This window comes from Rhinatrema bivittatum, chromosome 1 (assembly GCF_901001135.1).
Source record: "Rhinatrema bivittatum chromosome 1, aRhiBiv1.1, whole genome shotgun sequence".
NCBI lineage: Eukaryota > Metazoa > Chordata > Amphibia > Gymnophiona > Rhinatrematidae > Rhinatrema > Rhinatrema bivittatum.
In genome coordinates, this window is record NC_042615.1 from 239,998,722 (window position 1) to 240,019,019 (window position 20,298).

General features: G+C 48.9%; 1 protein-coding gene across 4 annotated transcripts in view; it reads left to right on the forward strand.

Moving 5' to 3' along the window:
• KDM3A (lysine demethylase 3A) overlaps positions 1 to 17,728 on the forward strand; it is a 546,931-nt gene extending 529,203 nt beyond the window's left edge. For all 4 annotated transcript variants that reach the window (XM_029592841.1, XM_029592851.1, XM_029592832.1 and 1 more), the window contains one exon: positions 16,889 to 17,728. In XM_029592841.1, the coding sequence (XP_029448701.1) occupies positions 16,889 to 16,969 (81 nt within the window). In that variant the 3' untranslated portion in view covers positions 16,970 to 17,728. The remainder of the gene's footprint in view (positions 1 to 16,888) is intronic.
• The last annotated feature ends 2,570 nt before the right edge of the window (positions 17,729 to 20,298 follow it).

Here is a 20,298-nt window from a genome sequence, read left to right on the forward strand (position 1 = left end):
GGGGGCAAAGGCGTTTCCGTGGGGGAAGAGGGGGTTCCTTTTCCCAGCGGCAGCAGGCGACAAGATCCCAGGCCTGGTCTTCTTCTTCCTTTCGTGGCAGGAGGCCTCTACGGGGAGGCTCCTCCCAAGGTTTTGCTGCCATCAAGCCCGCACAATGAAGGTGCGCGGGCCCACTCCTCCGTTCCCGTTATCGGAGGCCGGCTGTCCCGGTTCTGGGAGGAGTGGGTCAAAATTACTTCGGATCAATGGGTCCTCGATGTGGTTCGGTACGGCTACGAGTTGGATTTTGTACGTCCCCTCCGGGACCTTTTTATGGTATCGCCGTGTGGCCCGGAAGAAAAACAAGTAGCTATAGCCCAAACGATCGCTCATCTACAGGCTCTGGGGGCGGTGGTTCCAGTTCCGCGGGACCAGCTTCGGACGGGTCGGTATTCCATATACTTCCTGGTTCCCAAGAAGGAGGGCACCTACCGACCCATTCTGGATCTCAAAGGAGTAAACAAGGCGTTGCGGGTGCCTCGCTTCCGAATGGAGACCCTCCGGTCTGTTATTGCGGCCGTCCACAAGGGAGAATTTTTGGCTTCTTTGGACCTGACAGAGGCCTATCTACACATCGGAATAAGAGAACGGCATCAAAGGTACTTGAGGTTCATGGTGATGGGGGACCACTACCAGTTCTGCGCCCTCCCATTCGGGTTGGCCACCGCGCCGAGGGTGTTCACCAAAGTTCTCGTGGTGGTAGCGGCTTCCCTCCGCCGCCAAGGCGTCCTTGTGCATCCTTATCTCGACGATTGGCTCATCCGAGCGAAGTCGCATGCGGCTTGCACCCGAGCGGTCTCCTTAGTGGTTCACCAGCTGCAGGAGTTGGGTTGGGTAGTCAACTTTGCGAAGAGCAGACTCGAGCCGACCCAACGCCTGGAGTTCCTGGGAGCTCGGTTCGACACCTTGGTGGGCAAGGTTTTTCTTCCGCAGCAACGCATGCTCAATCTCATGACTCAGGTACGGCGCCTGTTGGAGCTCAAGATTCCCGCGGTCTGGGATTATTTACAAGTCATTGGTCATATGGTGTCTACTATGGAGATGGTACAATGGGCTTTTGCGCATATGCGTCCGTTACAAAGAGCGCTTCTGTCTCGGTGGGATCCCCGCTCGGAGGAGTACGGGATCGAATTGCCGTTGCTGGAGCCGGCTCGCTCCAGTCTCTCTTGGTGGTTGACTCCAGACAATCTATTGCAGGGGGTGGACCTCGAACCCCCGTCCTGGTTGGTGGTGACAACGGATGCCAGCCTGTCGGGCTGGGGAGCGGTCTGCCAGTCCCGTGCAGTCCAGGGCACCTGGTCAGCACTCCAAGCAACTTGGTCCATCAACCGATTGGAGACCAGAGCGGTCCGCCTGGCCTTGCGTTGCCTCCTACCACTGGTACGCGGACGAGCAGTCCGAGTTCTGTCGGACAATGCGACCACGGTGGCGTACATAAATCGACAAGGCGGCACGAAAAGCCAAGCAGTAGCGACGGAGGCGGCGCTGTTGATGTCCTGGGCGGAACGGCACATAGAGCGTCTCGCGGCCACCCACATTGCCGGCGTGGACAACGTTCAGGCGGATTACCTCAGCCGGCAGCACCTAGATCCAGGAGAATGGGAGCTCTCGTCGGAGGCGATGGCTCTCATCACGCGGCGTTGGGGGACCCCGCGCTTGGACCTCATGGCGACCCGTCTAAATGCAAAGGCGGTGCGCTTCTTCAGCCGGAGGAGAGAGCACATGTCAGAAGGGGTGGACGCACTGGTCCTTCCGTGGCCACGTCACATTCTTCTTTATGTGTTCCCTCCGTGGCCCCTGGTAGGGGAAGTGTTAAGGCGCATAGTCACATCACGGTCCGGTGATTCTCGTGGCTCCGGAATGGCCGCAGCGTCCGTGGTTCGCGGATCTGGTCAACTTGGCGGTCGACGGCCCACTGCGTCTCGGGCATCTTCCCAATCTTCTTCGCCAGGGTCCAGTATTTTTCGATCTGGCGGATCATTTTTGTCTGGCGGCTTGGCTTATGAAAGGAAGCGGTTGAAGAAGAGAGGTTATTCGGATGCGGTGGTGTCTACTCTCCTTCGGGCGCGTCGGTCTTCCACTACACTCGCTTACGCGAGGGGTTGGGAAGGTCTTCCATGATTGGTGTGACACGGCGGGTATCTCGACCAGACGTTCGTCCGTGGCGGATATCCTTATGTTTTTACAGGATGGCCTGAAGAAGGGCTTAGCGTATAATTCGCTGCGAGTTCAGGTGGCGGCTCTGGGCTGCTTGAGGGGTAAGGTCGAAGGCTCTTCCCTTGCGAGTCATCCAGATGTGGCACGGTTTCTGCGAGGGGTTAGAAACTTGCGTCCTCCCGTCAGGCTTCCCTGTCCGTCTTGGAACTTGAACTTGGTACTCCGTGGTTTGTGTGCGGCGCCGTTTGAACCTATCAAAGCGGCTTCCTTAAAGGATCTGACTCTCAAGACGATTTTTCTTGTGGCCATTTCTTCGGCTCGCCGGGTTTCGGAGCTTCAGGCTCTCTCTTGTAGGGAACCTTTTTTGCGCATCTCGGCATCGGGAGTTTCTCTACGGACTGTCCCTTCCTTCTTGCCGAAGGTGGTCTCCACGTTTCATGTCAACCAGACGGTGGAATTGCCTTCCTTTTCGGACGAGGACCTCCAGTCTTCTCAAGGTAGGGATTTGAGACGTCTCGATGTTCGACGGATTCTTTTGCGCTATTTGGAAGTTACCAACGAGTTTCGAAAGTCGGATCACCTTTTCGTGTTGTGGAACGGTCCCAGGAAGGGGCTCCCAGCTTCCAAGGCTACCATTGCACGCTGGTTAAAGGAGGCTATTGCGTCTACGTATGTTGCCTGTGGTAAGCCGGTTCCCACTGGGCTCAAGGCTCATTCTCTGCGTTCTCAGGCTACTTCGTGGGCGGAGAATCACTTGGTCTCTTGTCAAGAGATTTGCAGGGCGGCCACGTGGAAATCCTGGCATACTTTTTCCAGGCATTATCGACTTGATGTCCGTGGCCCTCTTACAGAGTCCTTTGGGAGCAGTGGGATTCGAGCGGGACTCTCAGGGTCCCACCCCAGTTAAGGCGGCTCGGGTACATCCCAGCTGTCTGGACTGATCCTGGTACGTACTGGGAAAGGAAAATTAGGTTCTTACCTTTGCTAATTTTCGTTCCAGTAGTACCATGGATCAGTCCAGACGCCCGCCCTTGGTGCTTCTGGGAGTCCGCTCGTATTCTGTTGTTTTACAGTGCAGTTTTTTGTCTTGTGTCGGTCGCCACAGTGTCATGTGGCCGGTTGCCATTTTGTGGTGTTCTTGTTGTACATTTGTGGTGTCCTGTTTGTTCTGGTTTTTACCTGTTTTCAAGGATGTGGCTACTTGATCTAGTCACTGGTTAAAAAAAAAAAAAAAGTTTTTGTGGGGGGACTTGGTATGTAGTGCTTAAGTCATTCCTTCTGCTTTGATATCACATATACTGGACCGCAGGAGGCACACCAGTATATCTAGGGGGTGCTTTCAGTTTTCTCTCTGACTCCATCTGCTGGAGGGGAGGCATAACCCAGCTGTCTGGACTGATCCATGGTACTACTGGAACGAAAATTAGCAAAGGTAAGAACCTAATTTTCCTTTTCCCGGCATGGGCTTAGCTGTTCAACTGAAAGGCAGCGGGTGCAGGGGGCCGAGCAAGGCAGTGACAGCAGATGCCCTGTCCCCCCTGTACCTGGAGACAGCCTCTGTACTCAGCCGGTAAACACTGAGCTCAGGTAAAGGGGGCGGGGGGGAGAAAGTTTTACTTGAATGAGACAGACGGGTTTCAGGATTTCTTCCGGTCTCTGTTCTCAGCCTGCCATGCCAGCATTAGTTCCCGCTTCCATAGGAGTTGGGGAACTGGGCAGTCTGGCAGGTTCTGGCCCCTGGTGGGCTAGGCCTCGCACTTAGGCTTTTTTTCTTGCACGCTGCGTGATAAGCCACGGCAGCCATTTTCGCATGCTCCTGTGCGTGTTCCGCTGCCCTCTATAGGCAGTTGGTGTGCCCAGTGTGTCTGCTCTGTGCATGCGTTGTGCGCTCTGTTTTTGGGTGCACTTTTTACGCACGCAAACTTTTATGCGCTTGACATGGGGCACAGGTTGTGCCTGGGTTTTGCTGCACTTTCTTCTAGGCGCTTTTTTGGGCACATTTCATTTCTGAGTGTGAGCCGTTCCGATGCACCTTAACCGCAGCAATGGCACCAGTGAACAAGAAGCCTAAGTATCTTCCTGTTTGTGTTGCCTATCATATTAGGGATTCTCAGCCTGACCAGACTTTTAACCAGTGTCAGCACTGCTCAGATAATCAGGGAGATTTGTCTTCCTCAGATTTTGCTAAGCCTGGCTCTTCCCATTCTAATGATGGGTAGCTCACGGCCTTGACTGGGGGGACACCAGCTCTTGGTTCTCCCTTGACTGGCTGCTTCGCTGGTAAAAGCAGTTCTATGGGACCAGCTCCAATTCTTCTGGGCTTGGTCTGGACCCAGCTGCTTTTTCTTGGGTGGAATTTTTTTCAAGGCTTATAAACCTTTCTTTAGGCGTATTTTTCCACTTCCCCCAGCTGGTGGCTCCTCCCTCTTCTAGTCCTATGCTTAAGCGAAGGGGCTCGCCTCTGCTCCCTGCAGGTGTACCCAACAGGAATCCATATGGCACTGATGATGTTCTTCCTGATTCCCTGGAAGATGGAGAAATTCCTTCAGGGCTGGATCCATATCGAACCATGTTGCGGTTCTTTCATAAAGATGAACTCCAGTTCTGATTTCCCAGACCTTGAAACCACTGGGTGTTCCTGGTTCAGATGCTATGACAGAGCCAAGGAAGAATCCCATTTTGGTTTCCTTATGTAAAGCCTCTTGTGTTTTCCTGGTGATGGATGCCATCCAGGAATTGATTGATCTGGAATGGGATGCCCCAGAGACAAATTTTAAAGGAGGTTGGACATTGGAAGGCCTGTACCCCTGGATCTGGCTGTGAGCGTTTCATTTTCCCCAAAGTGATTACCCTGGTATGTGCCATGTCCTAAACAGAGGACTATCCCCGTAGAGGGTGGAATGGCCTTGAAGGATGTATATGGTAGAAGGATTGAGGCTATTCTTAAGCAAGCCTTTGAGGCAGTGGCGATGAATTTACAGATTGCCTCCTGTTGTGCCCTAGTTGTGAGATCTTGTCTGCTTCTCTCTCAGGAGGTTGAGTCTGGAGGGAATTCCAGAGTGGTGTTAGAGCCTGCTGTTGCTATTTTAACAGATGCAGTCTGTGATTTGGTCCGTACCTCGGCCAAAGGAGTGGCTTCGATGTTAGCGACCAGGCATCCACTCTGGCTGTGAAATTGGTCAGTGGATACAGCCTTCAAAGCTAATCTTACCAAGATGCCCTTTAAAGGCTTGCTCTGGTTTGGGAGCGAGTTGGAGAAACTAGCCAGTAAATGGGGCAAGTCCTCGGTGCCTTGGTTGCCAGAGGATAATAAACAGTTACAGCGCCGCTTTGGAATAAGAGTCGTTCCAGGCGTTTTCATCCCTACAGAAGTATGACCTTTCAGCAGACTCGGCCTTTCGGTAGGTCTCAGTCCTTTCGTCCCCGGCAGCCCAAGAGAAGAGCGAGCTCGAGTGGTGGACCTTCCCGAGTTTCCCAATGAAGGTTTGCCGACCCACCTTCCAGAACATGAAATAGGGGGAGGTCTTTCTCTCTTTTATCGGAGGTGGATCGAGAAGACTTTGGACCAGTGGGTCCTGGAGGTGATACGCGAAGGGTATGCACCTGAATTTCGCAGTATTCCTCTGATTGTGTTCATGGTGTCCCCTTACCACTCGCTGAAGAAGAAGCAGGTAGTGGAGTTCATAAGAACAGGTCATACTGGGTCAGACCAAGGGTCCATGAAGCCCAGCATCCTGTTTCCAACATTGGCCAATCCAGGCCATAAGAACCTGGCAAGTACCCCAAAAACTAAGTCTATATGCTTCAAAGACTCCTCAGGCTGAGGGCTGTAGTTCTGGTGTCCATATCTCAAAGTATGGGGCGATATTCCATTTATTTTGTTGTGCCCAAGAAGGGAGGGCTCCTTTCGTCCCATCCTGGATCTCAAGAGACAAAGGTCATTTGAAGTCGACTCATTTGCAAATGGAAATCTTATGCTCTGTAATAATGGCAGTGCAGTCGGAGGAATTTCTGACCTCTTTGGATCTGTCAGAGGCTTACCTTCATATTCCCATCCAATTGGAACACCAACGCTTTTCTACACTTTCCGGTGTTGGGGCAGCATTATCAGTTTCGGGCACTGCCTTTTGGTCTAGCCACCGCTCCTAGAACACTTTCCAAGGTTGTGGTGGTAGTGGCAGCTTTGCGAAAAGAAGGAATCCTGGTGCACCTGTATTTGGACAACTGGCTGATTCAAGCCAAGTCTCAGGAAGGGAGTCGCCTGGTGACACACAAGGTGATCTCCTTATTGCATGAGCTCAGTTCAGTTGGGTGGTGAACCTGACCTAGAGTAATCTTCAACCATCCTAGTCGTTGGAGTATTTGGGGGGGTCCAGTTAGACACTGAACAGGACAGAGTTTTTCTGCCGTAAGTTCGGATCTAAAGATCGATGTCTCAAGTGTCAGTTGATGAACACCATACACTCATCTGTGTGGTCCTACCTACAGATACTCTGATTGCAGCTACCCTGGAAGTGGTGTCATGGGCAAGAGCGCATAGGAGTCCTCTTCAGCGCCCTCTACTATCACGTTGGAACCTGCAGTCTCAGGATTATGCGGTTTGGCTCCACTTGCTGATGGAAATCTGCTTCTGCCTCCAGTGGTAGTTGTAGGAGGATCATCTGAGAAAGGGAGTTCTCTTCTCCTCTCCAGCCTGGTTGGTACTTATGAAAGATACAATGCTACACGGTTGGGGGGGCTCACTCTCTGGAGTTAATGGCCTAGGGGCACTGGAATGCCGAAGAGTCCTGCTGGAATATCAATCTCCTGGAGGCCTAGGCAGTAGGGTTGGCATGCTTGTAGTTCAGGAAACTGAAAGCCAAAAGGCAGGAAGACAATGGATAGACCAGTAGCCTTAGATAGGGATACTTCATTGTACAATTGATTAAAAACACCCAAATTGTACAATAAAGTATCCCTATCTAATCTACTGGTCTATCCATTGTCTTCCTGCACGATTATAGTTCAGCCACAGGCTGCGGAATCAAGCAGTTCACGTGACGTTGGACATTGCGATGACGGTGGCCTATATCAATCGCCAGGGAGGAACCAAGAGCCAGCAAGTGTCGCAGGAAATAGACCAGCTGATGGTATGGGTAGAAGGTCATCTGGGATAACTGCCTTCACTCCATAAACTGCCTCCTCACCAACCTCCACTTGCTCTTATCACTGCGAAAACCGAACTCATCATCTCCATCCTCAATGACCCCTTCCCAACCACAACCCCCACCCAACTCTTCTCCAGCAAAATGTACAAAATCTTGGTGTCATATTTAATAACCAATTCAACCTAAAAACCTTCATCAATACTACCATTAAAGAATGCAACTACAAGCTCCATGTACTCAAAAACCTCAAACCACTCTCCACCTTAATGGCTACCGTACCGTCCTCCAATCTTCTATGTTCTCAAAAATCGATTACTATAACGCCCTGTTACTAGGTCTCCCCGCCTCAACCCTTAAACCCCTCCAAATGCAACTGCAAGAATTCTTACTAGCACCCGCAAAACAGACCACATCACTCCTGTCCTCAAGGAATTTCATTGGCTCCCTATTTCCTTTTGTATCACCTACAAATGCCTCTCTATTATTCACAAAACCATCCACAACAACAATATTCATTGGCTCGACAACTCTCTCCGCCTACACACATCCAGCCGCCTGACCAGATACACCCCCACCCTCAAGTCCACACACCTCTGCACCCTTCCCTGAATAGTACCACCCCTCCTACTGCTTTACTGGACTCTTGCAGAAGCCCTGAAACCTTTCCTACTATAACATTCCTTCTCACTACCTCCCAAATACTTATTTTAGTCTTCCCCTAAAGCGCTCCTCCCTTTTTCTTACCCCTTACACGAATATCACTGTACCCTTGTATATATTACCGTACCCTTGTATCTACTGTATATACATGATCCCGTTAATACTGTACAAGTTATACCCCCAAGTTCCGATCTCTTTTTTGTACTTTCACTGTTCAGTTCCATGTAAACCGATATGATGTTTCGACGAATACCGGTCTATAAAAACGTTTAAATAAATAAATAAATCTGAAGATGATCTCGGCCTCTCACATTGAAGGAAAAGACAACGAAAGAGTGGAGGGGAAAGTCTGGACCCAGGAGAATATGTGTTGTCAGCCGAGGTATTTCAGCTGATTGTGGATCGCTGGGACCTTCTGTTCTTGCTGGCAACTTCTTGAAATGCTAAGATTCCTCACTTCTACAGTCGCATGAGAGAACAGTGTTCCCTAGGAATAGATGCTTTCATACAGGGTCATTGCTATATGCCTTTCCTCCATGGCCCTTGCTCCTTTCGTCCCATCCTGGATCTCAAAAGAAAACAGTCATTTGAAGGTGCTTACCTGTAACAAGTGTCCTCTGTAGACAGTAGGACAAATCAGCCAAGCAATCCCCCACCCTCCTCCCTGTAGAGTTGAAACTTTAGTTTGTAAAATGATTGAGGAGACTTGCATGAGAGCCACTCACCCATGCTCAGAGACTTCTAGATCTTTCTGAGCTCTGAGAGTATGTTCCTTGTCAGTGCTATCCAGTGATGACACCCACTTATGTGGCTTATATATTCTGTCTACAGTGAATACATGTTACAGGTAAGCAACTGCTTTCTCTGTGGACATTTCTTTATGATCATACTTTTGCAGTGACTATAGCAGTCCTTAGGTAGAGGCATGCCTCATGTCTTGTGCTGTGGTGGTAGCTACTTTCCCCAATATCTTGGCATTTCTTTCTTAACTAGCAGGGAGGTCTGATCTGGTTGATTCTCCCCTATTAGGGTTAGCCCTGCAAATGTTCTGGGCAGTTTTTATCTGAACCTTTTTGTTTAAAATAAAAGATTGCTAAAATATTGCATTAATTCATTGCCTAGACCAGATTCTGTTATGATGTGCTTTAACTGCACCTTTAACTACAGCAATCTTACATAAATTTTGACCATTTTGCTCCTTTTCAATGCTTGTGGAACACTGTAAATTTTCGAGCACAATCTCAAGTTTTATATTTTTAAACATGCATTACATTTATTGTAGCATATTAAAGTTTTTTTAAGGTTAGCCATTCTTCTGTGATACTATCAACATTCAGGCCAATTCAATAAGCTCTGTGGGAGAGCCAGCGCTCTGAGGCGAGCGCCCACTCTCCTGACGTGCGCCCAGGCACCTCTCCTGGGCGCGCAATTCAGTATTTAAATTAGTGCCAGCACTAATAAGGAGACGCTAGGGACACTAGCGCATCCCTAGTGCCTTATTGGTGGAAGTGGCGGCTGTCAGCAGGTCTGACAACCAATGCTTAATTTTACCAGCGTCTGTTGTCGAACCCGCTGACAGCCACAGGTTCGGAAAACGGACGCCAGCAAAATTGTATCCTTTTCTGGGCTGCAGGCAGATTTTTTTTTTTTTTTTTTTTTAAATTTTAGGGCAGTTTTTTCTGCTTTTCTATACACTTGCCCGGTGCCATCTGAAATTAATGCCTGCCCAAAGGCAGGCATTAATTTCTGAGAGTAAAATGTACTGCTTGACTGCACATTTTACTTTCTGTATTTCAGGTGACTAATAGGCTCATCAACATGCTTTTGCATGTGTTGAGCGCTATTAGTTTCGGGGGGGGGGGGGGGGGTTGGCCACTCGTTTTCCACGCGCTATTACCCCTTACTGTATAAGGAGCAATAATAGAGCATCAAAACCACGTGGCCAAAGGGGGGCTAAACTATGCGTTCGGCCTGATTATAATTAAAGCTTCCTGTAGCTTGGGTAAATTCAGTAGCAATGTTTACAGTTCTGTGGCATATTGTCATACATTTCCATATAAAAAAAAACTTGATAGAAAAATATTTCTCACAGGACAAGCTGGATGGTAGACTTCACATATGAGTGACATCACAGGATGGAGCCCAATCACGGAACACTTTTGTCAGTTTCTAGAACTTTGACTGGCACCTACTGGGCATGCCCAGGATGGCACTAACCCTGCAACCAGCAGGGGTCCCCCTTCAGTCTTCTTTTTTCTGCGCAGCAGTAGCCACGTGGGTTAAGGAGCTTTACAGAGATTCCTGACAGGAATTTTCCTCACGGAATTACTTCATAATTAATACCCCTCAGGGGTCCCCCTATTCAATTTTTTACTTCTGTGGTGGTCCGGTAAGTCTTTTACCCGGTTCCGATCGATTCCCATCAAGTTTGGCCCTCGTGGCCTACTGGCCGTCGACCGCACCGCGGCTACATTTTTTTCAAAGGCCATGGTGTCGGGGTTCCGTAGGTGCCCTGACTGCGCTCGCACATTGTCCATCACAGACCCCCATAAAGTCTGTGTGATGTGCCTTGGGTGTGTGAGCATGATGTCCTGACTTGCACCAAATGTGCCTTAATGACACCAAAAGGTCGCAAAGCCAGAATGGAGAAGATGGAACTTCTCTTTCGGTCTCAAACGCTGACTCCCGTCCATAGCATCGACGTCGTCCAAACCGTGGCCATCTGTCGCACTAGTATCGGGCACCGGCAGGTGTCTGTCCAGCGTCAACGACTTCCCGGCCATCAACTACCTTTGTTCCCCCCTCAGGACCGAGGGGATCGTCGAGAGAAGCATCGGCATCGACATCGTAAGCCTCGGACCATCGACGAAGGCAAATCATTGGCCTCGCCATCGTCAGAGCCGCTGCCGAAGAAACCCCATCCAGAAAAGGCATCGACCCTTTCTGAGTCCTGGTCACCAAGGCAACCCTCACCCAGACGGGTAATGGGAGCCGCGACTCCGCCTTTAACGGTGGTCCCTCCGGCTACGCCTCTGCCTCCTTCTCCCTTCCAGAACCGGGGTTGATCGCTCCAGGTCTCTGAAGAGCTGGACCGGATGGTGCAGAAATTCCAGATTCCTCCAAAGCTGGTGCCTATTCCCAAATCGACCACCGATCCCATTCTGGTAGCACTGGCACCGCTACTCTCGAGGATGGAAGCACTACTAGCCGCTTTTCCTCCGATGGATCCAGGGACACCAGTTCTGATGCCCTCTCCACTTCCTCTGGCATCTGGAAAAGAAACACCGTTCCGTCGTCCTCCATCGGGAGTCCTGCCGATGCCTCAACCATCGATGTCACCGATACCATTACTGCCATCGGTGCCGCCGATCCGTCCATCGATGCCCTCTGTGCCTTCATCGATGCCTCCAGTAACTCCCTCAATGCCTTCAGAGCCTAGACCGGGACCTTTGGGAATACCTTCGTCCCGTCCCTCTAAGGTTCCTGGAAGGGGCACGGTGATGAACCCTATGATACCTGGACCAATGACTCCTCCCAGAACACCGATGATTTACCATCACCACCCTCTCCTACCGGAAGCAGGAAATGTTCTCCTCCAGAGGACTTGTCCTTCATTAATTTTGTGAAGGAAATGTCTGAGTTAGTTCCCTTCCAACTGCAGACTGAACAAGATGATAGACACCAGATGATGGAGCTTCTACAATTTCTGGACACTCCCAAAGAAATTACCTCTATCCCTATCCATCAAGTTCTTCTGGATCTCCTGAAGAAGAATTGGGAACACCCTGGTTCGGTGGTGCCAGTCAACCGAAAAGCAGATACCACATATTTGGTCTAGTCAGCTCTAGGGTTCCAAAAACTCCAATTGGATCACCAGTCCATTGTTGTTGAGTCTGCCCAAAAGAAGGCCCGGCGCTCAAAGCTTCATTCTTCCTTCCCTCCAGGCAAAGAGCAGAAATACTGGATGCCATTAGTTGCCGTGTCTTTCAGGGATCAATGCTTATCTCTCGGATCGCCTCATACCAGCTTTATATGACCCAGTACAACAGGGTCCTTTTCAAACAAATACAGGACTTTGCAGAGTCACTGCCTCAGCAATTCCAGGAACAGCTACAAACCCTGGTTCACAAAGGTTTTGAAGCGGGAAAACATGAAATAAGATCATCTTATCACATTTTTTGACACCGCTTCCAGGGTATCTGCAGCTGCTATTTATGCAAGAAGATGAGCCTGGCTTAAGTCTTCAGACCTACGTCCTGAAGTCCAGGACAGATTGTCCGACCTGCCTTGCATTGGGGACAATCTGTTTGGTGAACAGATCCAGCAAACGGTGGCGCAGCTCAGGGATCATCATGAGACTCTCTTCGCCAACTCTCTCTGATGCCTTCTGACTATCTGGCCAAGCAAGCGTTCAGGAAGGACTCCAAAAAGTCGTTCTACCGTCAAAAGAAGTCCTATCCTCCACCATCTAGAGATCGCTCCACTAAGCCTTTCCAGAAGGCCCAGTCTCAACAACCTCGTAAGCCAGAACCACAGGCAGCTCCTCAGCCAGGCCCTGCTTCTGGTTTTTGACTCTTTCATAGAGAGAAACAGCCAGCTTTCACCGCTGCATGTACCAGTAGGAGGTCGATTGTGCCATTTCAACAACATATGGCACACAGTCACCTCAGACCAGTGGGTTCTTGCTATAACCTCTCAAGGTTATCATCTGAACTTTCTCTCCATCCCACCCAATTCCCCACCTCGGCTGGCGTGGGGAACATCAAACCACTCAATACTCCTGGATCAGGAGGTCTCCCTCCTTCAATCCAGAGCAATCGAACCAGTGCCCTACTCCCAACAGGGCTTCAGATTCTATTCCCGGTACTTTCTAATCCCCAAAACGTCAGGAGGCGTTCATCCAATTCTGGACCTGCGTGCCCCTCAACAAGTACCTCCAACGAGAAAAGTTCAAGATGGTAACCTTGGGTTCCCTCCTTCCTCTTCTGCAAAGGGAAGACTGGCTCTGCTGTCTAGAACTTCAGGACGCTTACACACACATTGCGATAACTCCGTCTCATCGCAGATTTCTGAGATTCCTGGTAGGCCCAAAGCACTATCAATACAGAGTGCTCCCAATCGGCCTAGCATCTGCATCATGAGTTTTCACCAAGTGTCTCGTAGCAGCCTTCCTCAGGACTCAAGATGCTCACGTCTACACCTATCTCGACGATTGGTTGATCAGGGCTCCAACTCTGCAAGCTGCTCTGACGTCCCTACATCTTACCTTACACACTCTGATCTCTCTAGGATTTCTGATCAGTTACAAAAAAATCCTGCTTAGTCCCATCTCAAACTTTGTCATTCATAGGGGGGCAGACTTGGACACCTTCAAAGCAAAGGCATTTCTGCCTCGAGAACAAGCTCTTGCTCTCACTCTCACTTCTCTCGCATACCAGCTACAATCTCGACAACGCTCAACTGCACACCAATTCCTCATCTTATTGGGACACATGGCGTCCTCAGTGCATGTTACCCCAATAGCCCGCTTGGCCATGAGTCATGCAGTGGACTCTACGGTCACAATGGACTCAATCCATTCAACCACTATCAACCATTGTCCACATCACCAACCCACTTAGTCTCTAGCTTGGTGGAAAAATCAGACCAATCGCCTCCAAGGCCTACCGTTCCAGACTCCAGATCCTCAAGTAACCCTTACCACTGATGCTTCCAACCTCGGCTGGGGAGCACATGTTGCCAATTTACAAACTCAAGGGGCTTGGTCTCCAGAGGAAGCCAAACACCAAATCAATTTCCTGGAGCTACGAGCAATCAGATATGCTCTGAGTGTTTCAGGATCGCCTCTCCCACCAGGTCATCCTGATTCAGACAGACAACCAGGTGGCCATGTGGTACATCAACAAGCAGGGAGGGACGGGCTACTACCTTCTGTGTCAAGCTGCAAAGATATGGGTGGAGGCCCTTTCTCACTCGATGTACCTCAGGGCCACCTACTTGCTGAGAGTGGACAATGTGTTGGCAGACAGGCTGAGTTGCACTTTTCAGCCGCACGAGTGGTCTCTCAACCCCACAGTAGCGAACTCGATATTCCAACGTTGGGGTTACCCTTACATAGACATCTTTGCGTCACCTCAAAACCGCAAAGTAGAGAACTTTTGCTCGCTCACTGGCAGCCATCATTCACTACCAAGAGACACGTTCTCCTTCTCATGGGCCACTGGTCTCCTCTATGCATTCCCTCCATTTCCACTTCTCTCAAAGACTCTTGAGAAGCTACGTCAGGACAAGGGACCCATGATCCTGATAGACCCTCACTGGCCACGCCAAATGTGGTTTCCGATTCTTCAGGACCTCTCCATTCGCAGGCACATTCCCCTGGGGAAGGACCCGCTTCTGATCACAGAGAACGACTGGTGCCTCCGCCACCCCAATCTTCAGGCCTTGTCCCTGACTGTCTGGATGTTGAAAGGTTAATTCTTCAGCCGCTCAACCTTTCGGAGCCAGTTTCCCGTGTCCTGGTTGCTTCGCGGAAGCTTTCCATGAGAAAATCTTAGTTTTACAAATGGAACAGGTTTAAGTCATGGTGTTCCTCACTGTCCCTTGATCCTTTCACTTGTTCCACCAAGAATTTTCTGGACTACCTCTGGCACCTATCAGAGTCAGGTCTAAAAACGTCTTCCATCAGGATGCATGTCAGTGCGGTAGCCGCCTTCCATAAAGGTGTTGGGGATGTACCCATTTCAGTACAACCCCTTGTCACAAGATTTTTGAAGGGCTTGCTCCACCTCAAACCTCCACTGCGCCCTCCGGCCCCTTCTTGGGACCTTAACCTAATTTTTGGTCGGCTCAATGAAACCACCATTCGAGCCTCTCCAATCCTGTAATCTTCGCTGTCTCACGTGGAAAGTGATTTTTCTCCTGGCAATCTCATCTGCTCGCAGAGTTAGTGAGTTACAGGCTCTAGTTACCTACCCGCCTTACACTAAACTTCTGCACGACTGGGTAGTGCTCTGCACTCACCCTACGTTTTTGCCTAAGGTAGTATCGGAGTTTCACATTAATCAGTCCATCATTCTACCTACCTTCTTTCCCAGACCCCATTCTAATCCAGGAGAATAGGCTCTGCTAGAGCCCGTTTACATTCAAGGTTATGCATTCTATCTAGACTGTAAACTGCCCACAGGAAAAGCACTCAACTGTTTGTTTCTTTCCATTCCACCAGATTGGGGCAACCTGTGGGTAAGCAGACTCTCTCCTCCTGGTTAGCTGACTACATATCTTTTGCTATCAGCAAGCAGGCATTCCACTTCAAGACCGTGTTAAAGCACACTCTATCAGTGCCATGGCAACTTTAGTAGCACACCTACGGTTGGTGCCGCTTCCTGATATTTGTAGGGCTGCTACCTGGAGTTCTCTCCATACCTTTACAGCCCATTATTGTTTGGACAAGGCTGGAAGACAGGATTCCATCTTTGGCCAGTCTCTTGCACAACCTTTTTGCAACTTGATGTACCAACACCCTTCTGCCTGCCCGTTAGGGTTCAGGATGCCCTCTACCAAATTCCACCCCACTCCTTGTGCCTATTGCACATCTTGGGTACATTTGGTGCATTTCTCGGACATCCTCAGCTCACCCATATGTGAGGGCAACCATCCTGCTTGTCCTGTGAGAAAGCAGAAGTTGCTTACCTGTAACAGGTGTTCTCACAGGACAGCAGGATGTTAGTCCTCACGAAACCTTCCCGCCACCCCGTGGTGTTGGGTTCGTTATGTTTTCTTATTTTATTTTTTGGCACTTACTATAGCTTTTAAACAAGACTGAAGGGGGACCCCTGCTGGTTGCAGGGTTAGTGCCATCCTGGGCATGCCCAGTAGGTGCCAGTCAAAGTTCTAGAAACTTTGACAAAAGTGTTCCGTGATTGGGCTCCATCCTGTGATGTGACCCATATGTGAGGACTAACATCCTGCTGTCCTGTGAGAACACCTGTTACAGGTAAGCAACTTCTGCTTTTCCTGGGTCTTGGAGGCCCAGTGGTGGAAGCAGGAAAGAAGAATAAAAGTGGTTTGGGGTGAAGATGAGAGGCCAGAGTTGGTCATGGTGAAAGCCATTGGAGGCTGGAGTTTTCTGCCATTCTTAGGCAATTTCTTGGCTGCAAGATTGGAGTAAATTGGAGGCCTTGACTAAAATAACTTTTGCCTCTTTGTGCAGTCCAGATTTCTTAAATTGCTAACAAGCTCACATGATGGAGTAAAAACTAAGAAGGCGCTGTTAAAATAACCAGGGGTTGCCCAGATGCAATATTAAATTTTATGTAAAAAAAAGTTTATATGCCTCCTTGAACCTAAGAATACCCAAAGTGGTATACAGCAATACATCTTCCATGTATCTCATGAAAGCATAAACAAAAAGTACAATTTAAATACTATAAATGAACTATTTCTAATTTCAGCCAACTAACTTAATTCCACCAAACCTTAGATCAACAACCATCAGCTGGTTAGTCATGCTGCCATCTAGGAGCTAGTTTTAATTCCCTAATCCAACCAAAGCTGGGGATATTGCAAAAGCAGCATTCACAGCCCTTGGGAAGGAGTCTTTTCTATCATATAACAGTGCCATCTTCCTGACCTGGCTCCAGTTGTTTGTTGCTAGGCTGAATAGAAAAAAAATGATATAAAGCCAGTAGCTGCAAATGAAGCTTAGGTTCCTCAGCCCTGATAGTGCAGGTTGTTATTGACTTAGGATCCAGAGCTGGACAAAAATGAAAGATCCGGAGTAGCACTAAATGTATGTGCCAGTGTAAAATGTTATACCATAATAAACTTTCACCTAAGACTGAACAAAATATTTACATTTTTGTATATATATTTTTCCCTTTCAGGTGAAGAATGTTATTTATCATGCTGTGAAAGATGCAATTGGAATATTGAGAGCTAATGAAGCAAGCCTTAGCAAACCATAGCCTGTGAAGAAGACCTTTGGAAATACTTAGAAAAATGATCAATCCTATTGGCAGCTGCTTCACACACTTCTCCATCACAAACGTACCTAGATTTGAAATATTAGGAATGTTACCTCAGCTTTCTCAGTGCAGTACAGGAGGACTGTTAGTTTTGACTTGTAACTATCTTTTGAAATGCCTTTAAATGCTAGGTGTTCACAATAGTATGGTTTTCAAGTTACATGACTATGTACTCTTACGTCATCTATGAGTTATTTACCAAAATGCTCCCCAAACTGTATTAAAAAAAAAAATACCTCTTGAGAAATTTTGGAAAATCTGTATACTGGCCATCTTTCTGCAGATTTCCTTGTTGGAAGATATGCTGTACATCTAAGAACTTGTAATGAAATGTGGTACATGGATTTTGTTTACTTTTTATGTTTTGGGGGTGGGGGAGAGAATATAGTATACAAATGTCTTCAAAAAAGACAAACTGAATTCATGCAGAAGGTACTGCTTGATAAAATGTAAATAAGTAGGTTCTTACACTGTATATTGAGTTAAAACTAGTATTAAAAACAGTATGATGCAGTTTAGCTACTGTATATTGAAATGCATTGTATTAGTAGCTGTAGGGAAATACTTTTTAATTTAACACTAATTTGAATAATTTCTAAATGTTAAAACAGATGAACTTTTCATTACTACTACCCAGTTATTAAATATTTGCAGCATATCCTGAAACATTTGTGTAAAATAAAATCACACGTGTGGAAATCTTTTTTAACATGTATTCTAAATTGTGACCCCCTTATACCATATTTTTTGTGAAGGCCCATAGCACATGAGCTCATTTTGATGAGCAAATCACTCCTGTTCCCCTAGGCAAGCAGGATGGTAGTCCTCACATATGGGTGACATCATCAGATTGAGCCCTGTCATGGAACACTTGTCAAAGTTTCTAGAACTTTGACTGGCATACTGAGCATGCCCAGCATGCCACTAACCCTGTGGCCACATGGGTCCTCCTTTAGACTTTTTTTTTTTTTCTTCCCACACAGCAGTTGCTTCAAGGTTTTTAGGAGCTCTGTGGGAATTTCTCAATTTTTCCTCACGGAAATTTTTTCTGATGATTTCTTCAACTTTTTCCCCATCTCGGGGTCCCTCATTGTGTACCGACCTCTGCCAACGCTTCTGTAAGTTTACCGTGTTTTTGCAGTCTGTTCCTGGTGGTGTACTTCTCTGTGCCAGACGGCCACCAACTGCACGCCACCCCTTTTTTGCATCATGGCAACCAGTTTTTGGAAGTGCCCCGAGTGTCTGAGGACTATGTCCATAAGGGACACTCACGACATCTGTGTGTTATGCCTCTGGCCTTCCCATGAGGGCCGGTGCACTAGTTGTGCACAAATGACCCCAAAAGGTCACTGCGCCCATCTGGAGAAGATGGTGCACTTGTTCACTTCAAAGCGCTAGTCTCCATTGACTCCAGGTAAGGGCGCACTGAGTCGAAAGGTTCCATCGTCTTCAACCCCTTCTCCATCGACTCAACAGAGCCGGTGACCCTCCGTCACAGACATTATCCCATTCTAAGACTTCAGCGTCCTCGTCCTCTTTACCAGAGAAGGACTGGGCTGAGCACCGCGAGAAACATCGCCACTGGCACTGATGTGCATCCTCGTCTAGTGCTGGCCCCATCCTCCTCTGGACCCTGAGGCGTTCCCCACCTGCATCACTGCCGGGTGCTGAGACTCCACAAACTCCTATGGACCCTCCAGCAACGCGTTACCTATGCCAGCCTTCCAGGAGAAATTGGACCGTATGGTACAAGAGATAGTACTAAATGCTCTTCGGGGCTTCCAGTCACCACCGGCTCTGACCCCCATACAGACGCCGGATCCTGTGCCTGATATGTTGGCTTCGCTCCTTGAGCTTTTGGACACCCTTATTGGTGCCCTTCTATCGGTGCCCATGCTTTCGGGATCATCGTTACCCAGCGAACCACCAATTCCTCCCCCAGTTTCTGTTCCAATTCCTGTATAGCCCATGGCTCCTCTCCGGGAGCCACCAGTACCGGAGCCGATTCCTGGACCGTCAGGGCTATCCGTACCTGGACGTCCATAAAGGACACCGGTGCCAGCGCAACCATCCTCTCTGCCGCCACCGCCTATCTCGGTGCCTCCTCATTTTCCATCGGTGCCACCCTCCCATCCATCTGGCTTTGGATTCCTGCCTCCATCTGGGGGCCTGCTTCATGAAGGGGACCCACCATAAAACCCTTGGGATGACACTTCCTCTGACTCAAGCCTCTGAAGAGCTTTTATCAGAACCTTTACCCCTGGAAGAAAGGTGTCGCTCCCCTCCGGAGGACCTCGCCTTTGCCAGCTTTGTCAGATGTCCGAAACCATTCCATTCAAATTTGAAATGGAGGAAGACACCAGACACAAAATGCTGGAGGTACTACAATTTGTGGATGGTCCGAAGGAAGTCATGGCAATTCCTGCCATCGAGGTTCTTCTAGACTTCTTACACTGCTGCTGGGAGCACCCAGGAACTGTGCCTCCAGTAAACAGGAAAACTGACGCCACATACCTGGTTCAACAAGCCCCAGGGTTTCAAAAGAGCCAATTACCCCACCAATCTCTAGTGGTGGAATCTGCCCAATGGAAGGCTAAAAGATCTCGGCCTCACTCTTTTGCCCCACCTGGGAAGGAACAGAAGTCATTGGATGCTTTAGGCTGCAGAGTTTTCCAGGGCTCAATGCTAATGGCTTGTATAGTGGCTTACCAGCTTTATATGACACAGTACACCAGGAATCCCTGGAAACAAGTCCAAGATTTCTTAGAAACCCTACCTGACCAATTCCAAGAGGTATTATCTTCCATCCTACAGCAGGGCTTAGAAGCTGGAAAGTATGAGGTAAGGGCAGCCTATGATGTCTTCAGCACTGCATCCAGGGTAGCAGCAGCTGGAATTAGTGCCAGGCGCTGGGCTTCGCTGAAAGCCTGACTTGCACCAAGAAGTTCAAAATAAATTGGCGGACCTTCCCTGCACTTTTGTTTGGCGATAAGATTCAAGAAGCAGTGGCGCAACTCACCAAGAAAACCTGTGTCAGTTGTCGACTGTTCTCGTCCACAGCCAGAAGAGGATTTAGATGAGAGACCAGAAAGCTGACCTATAGACCATGCAAGTACTACCCTCCTCCATCCTGTGCTACAAGAACCAGACCCTCTCACAGAGGCCAACCTAGTCAGCACAGTTCCTGCAGCAGGCTTTTGATTCCTAGCTGGAGAGCAGCAGTCAACCACCCCCACCCCCCCAGGCCACTTTGCAACCAAATGGCACAC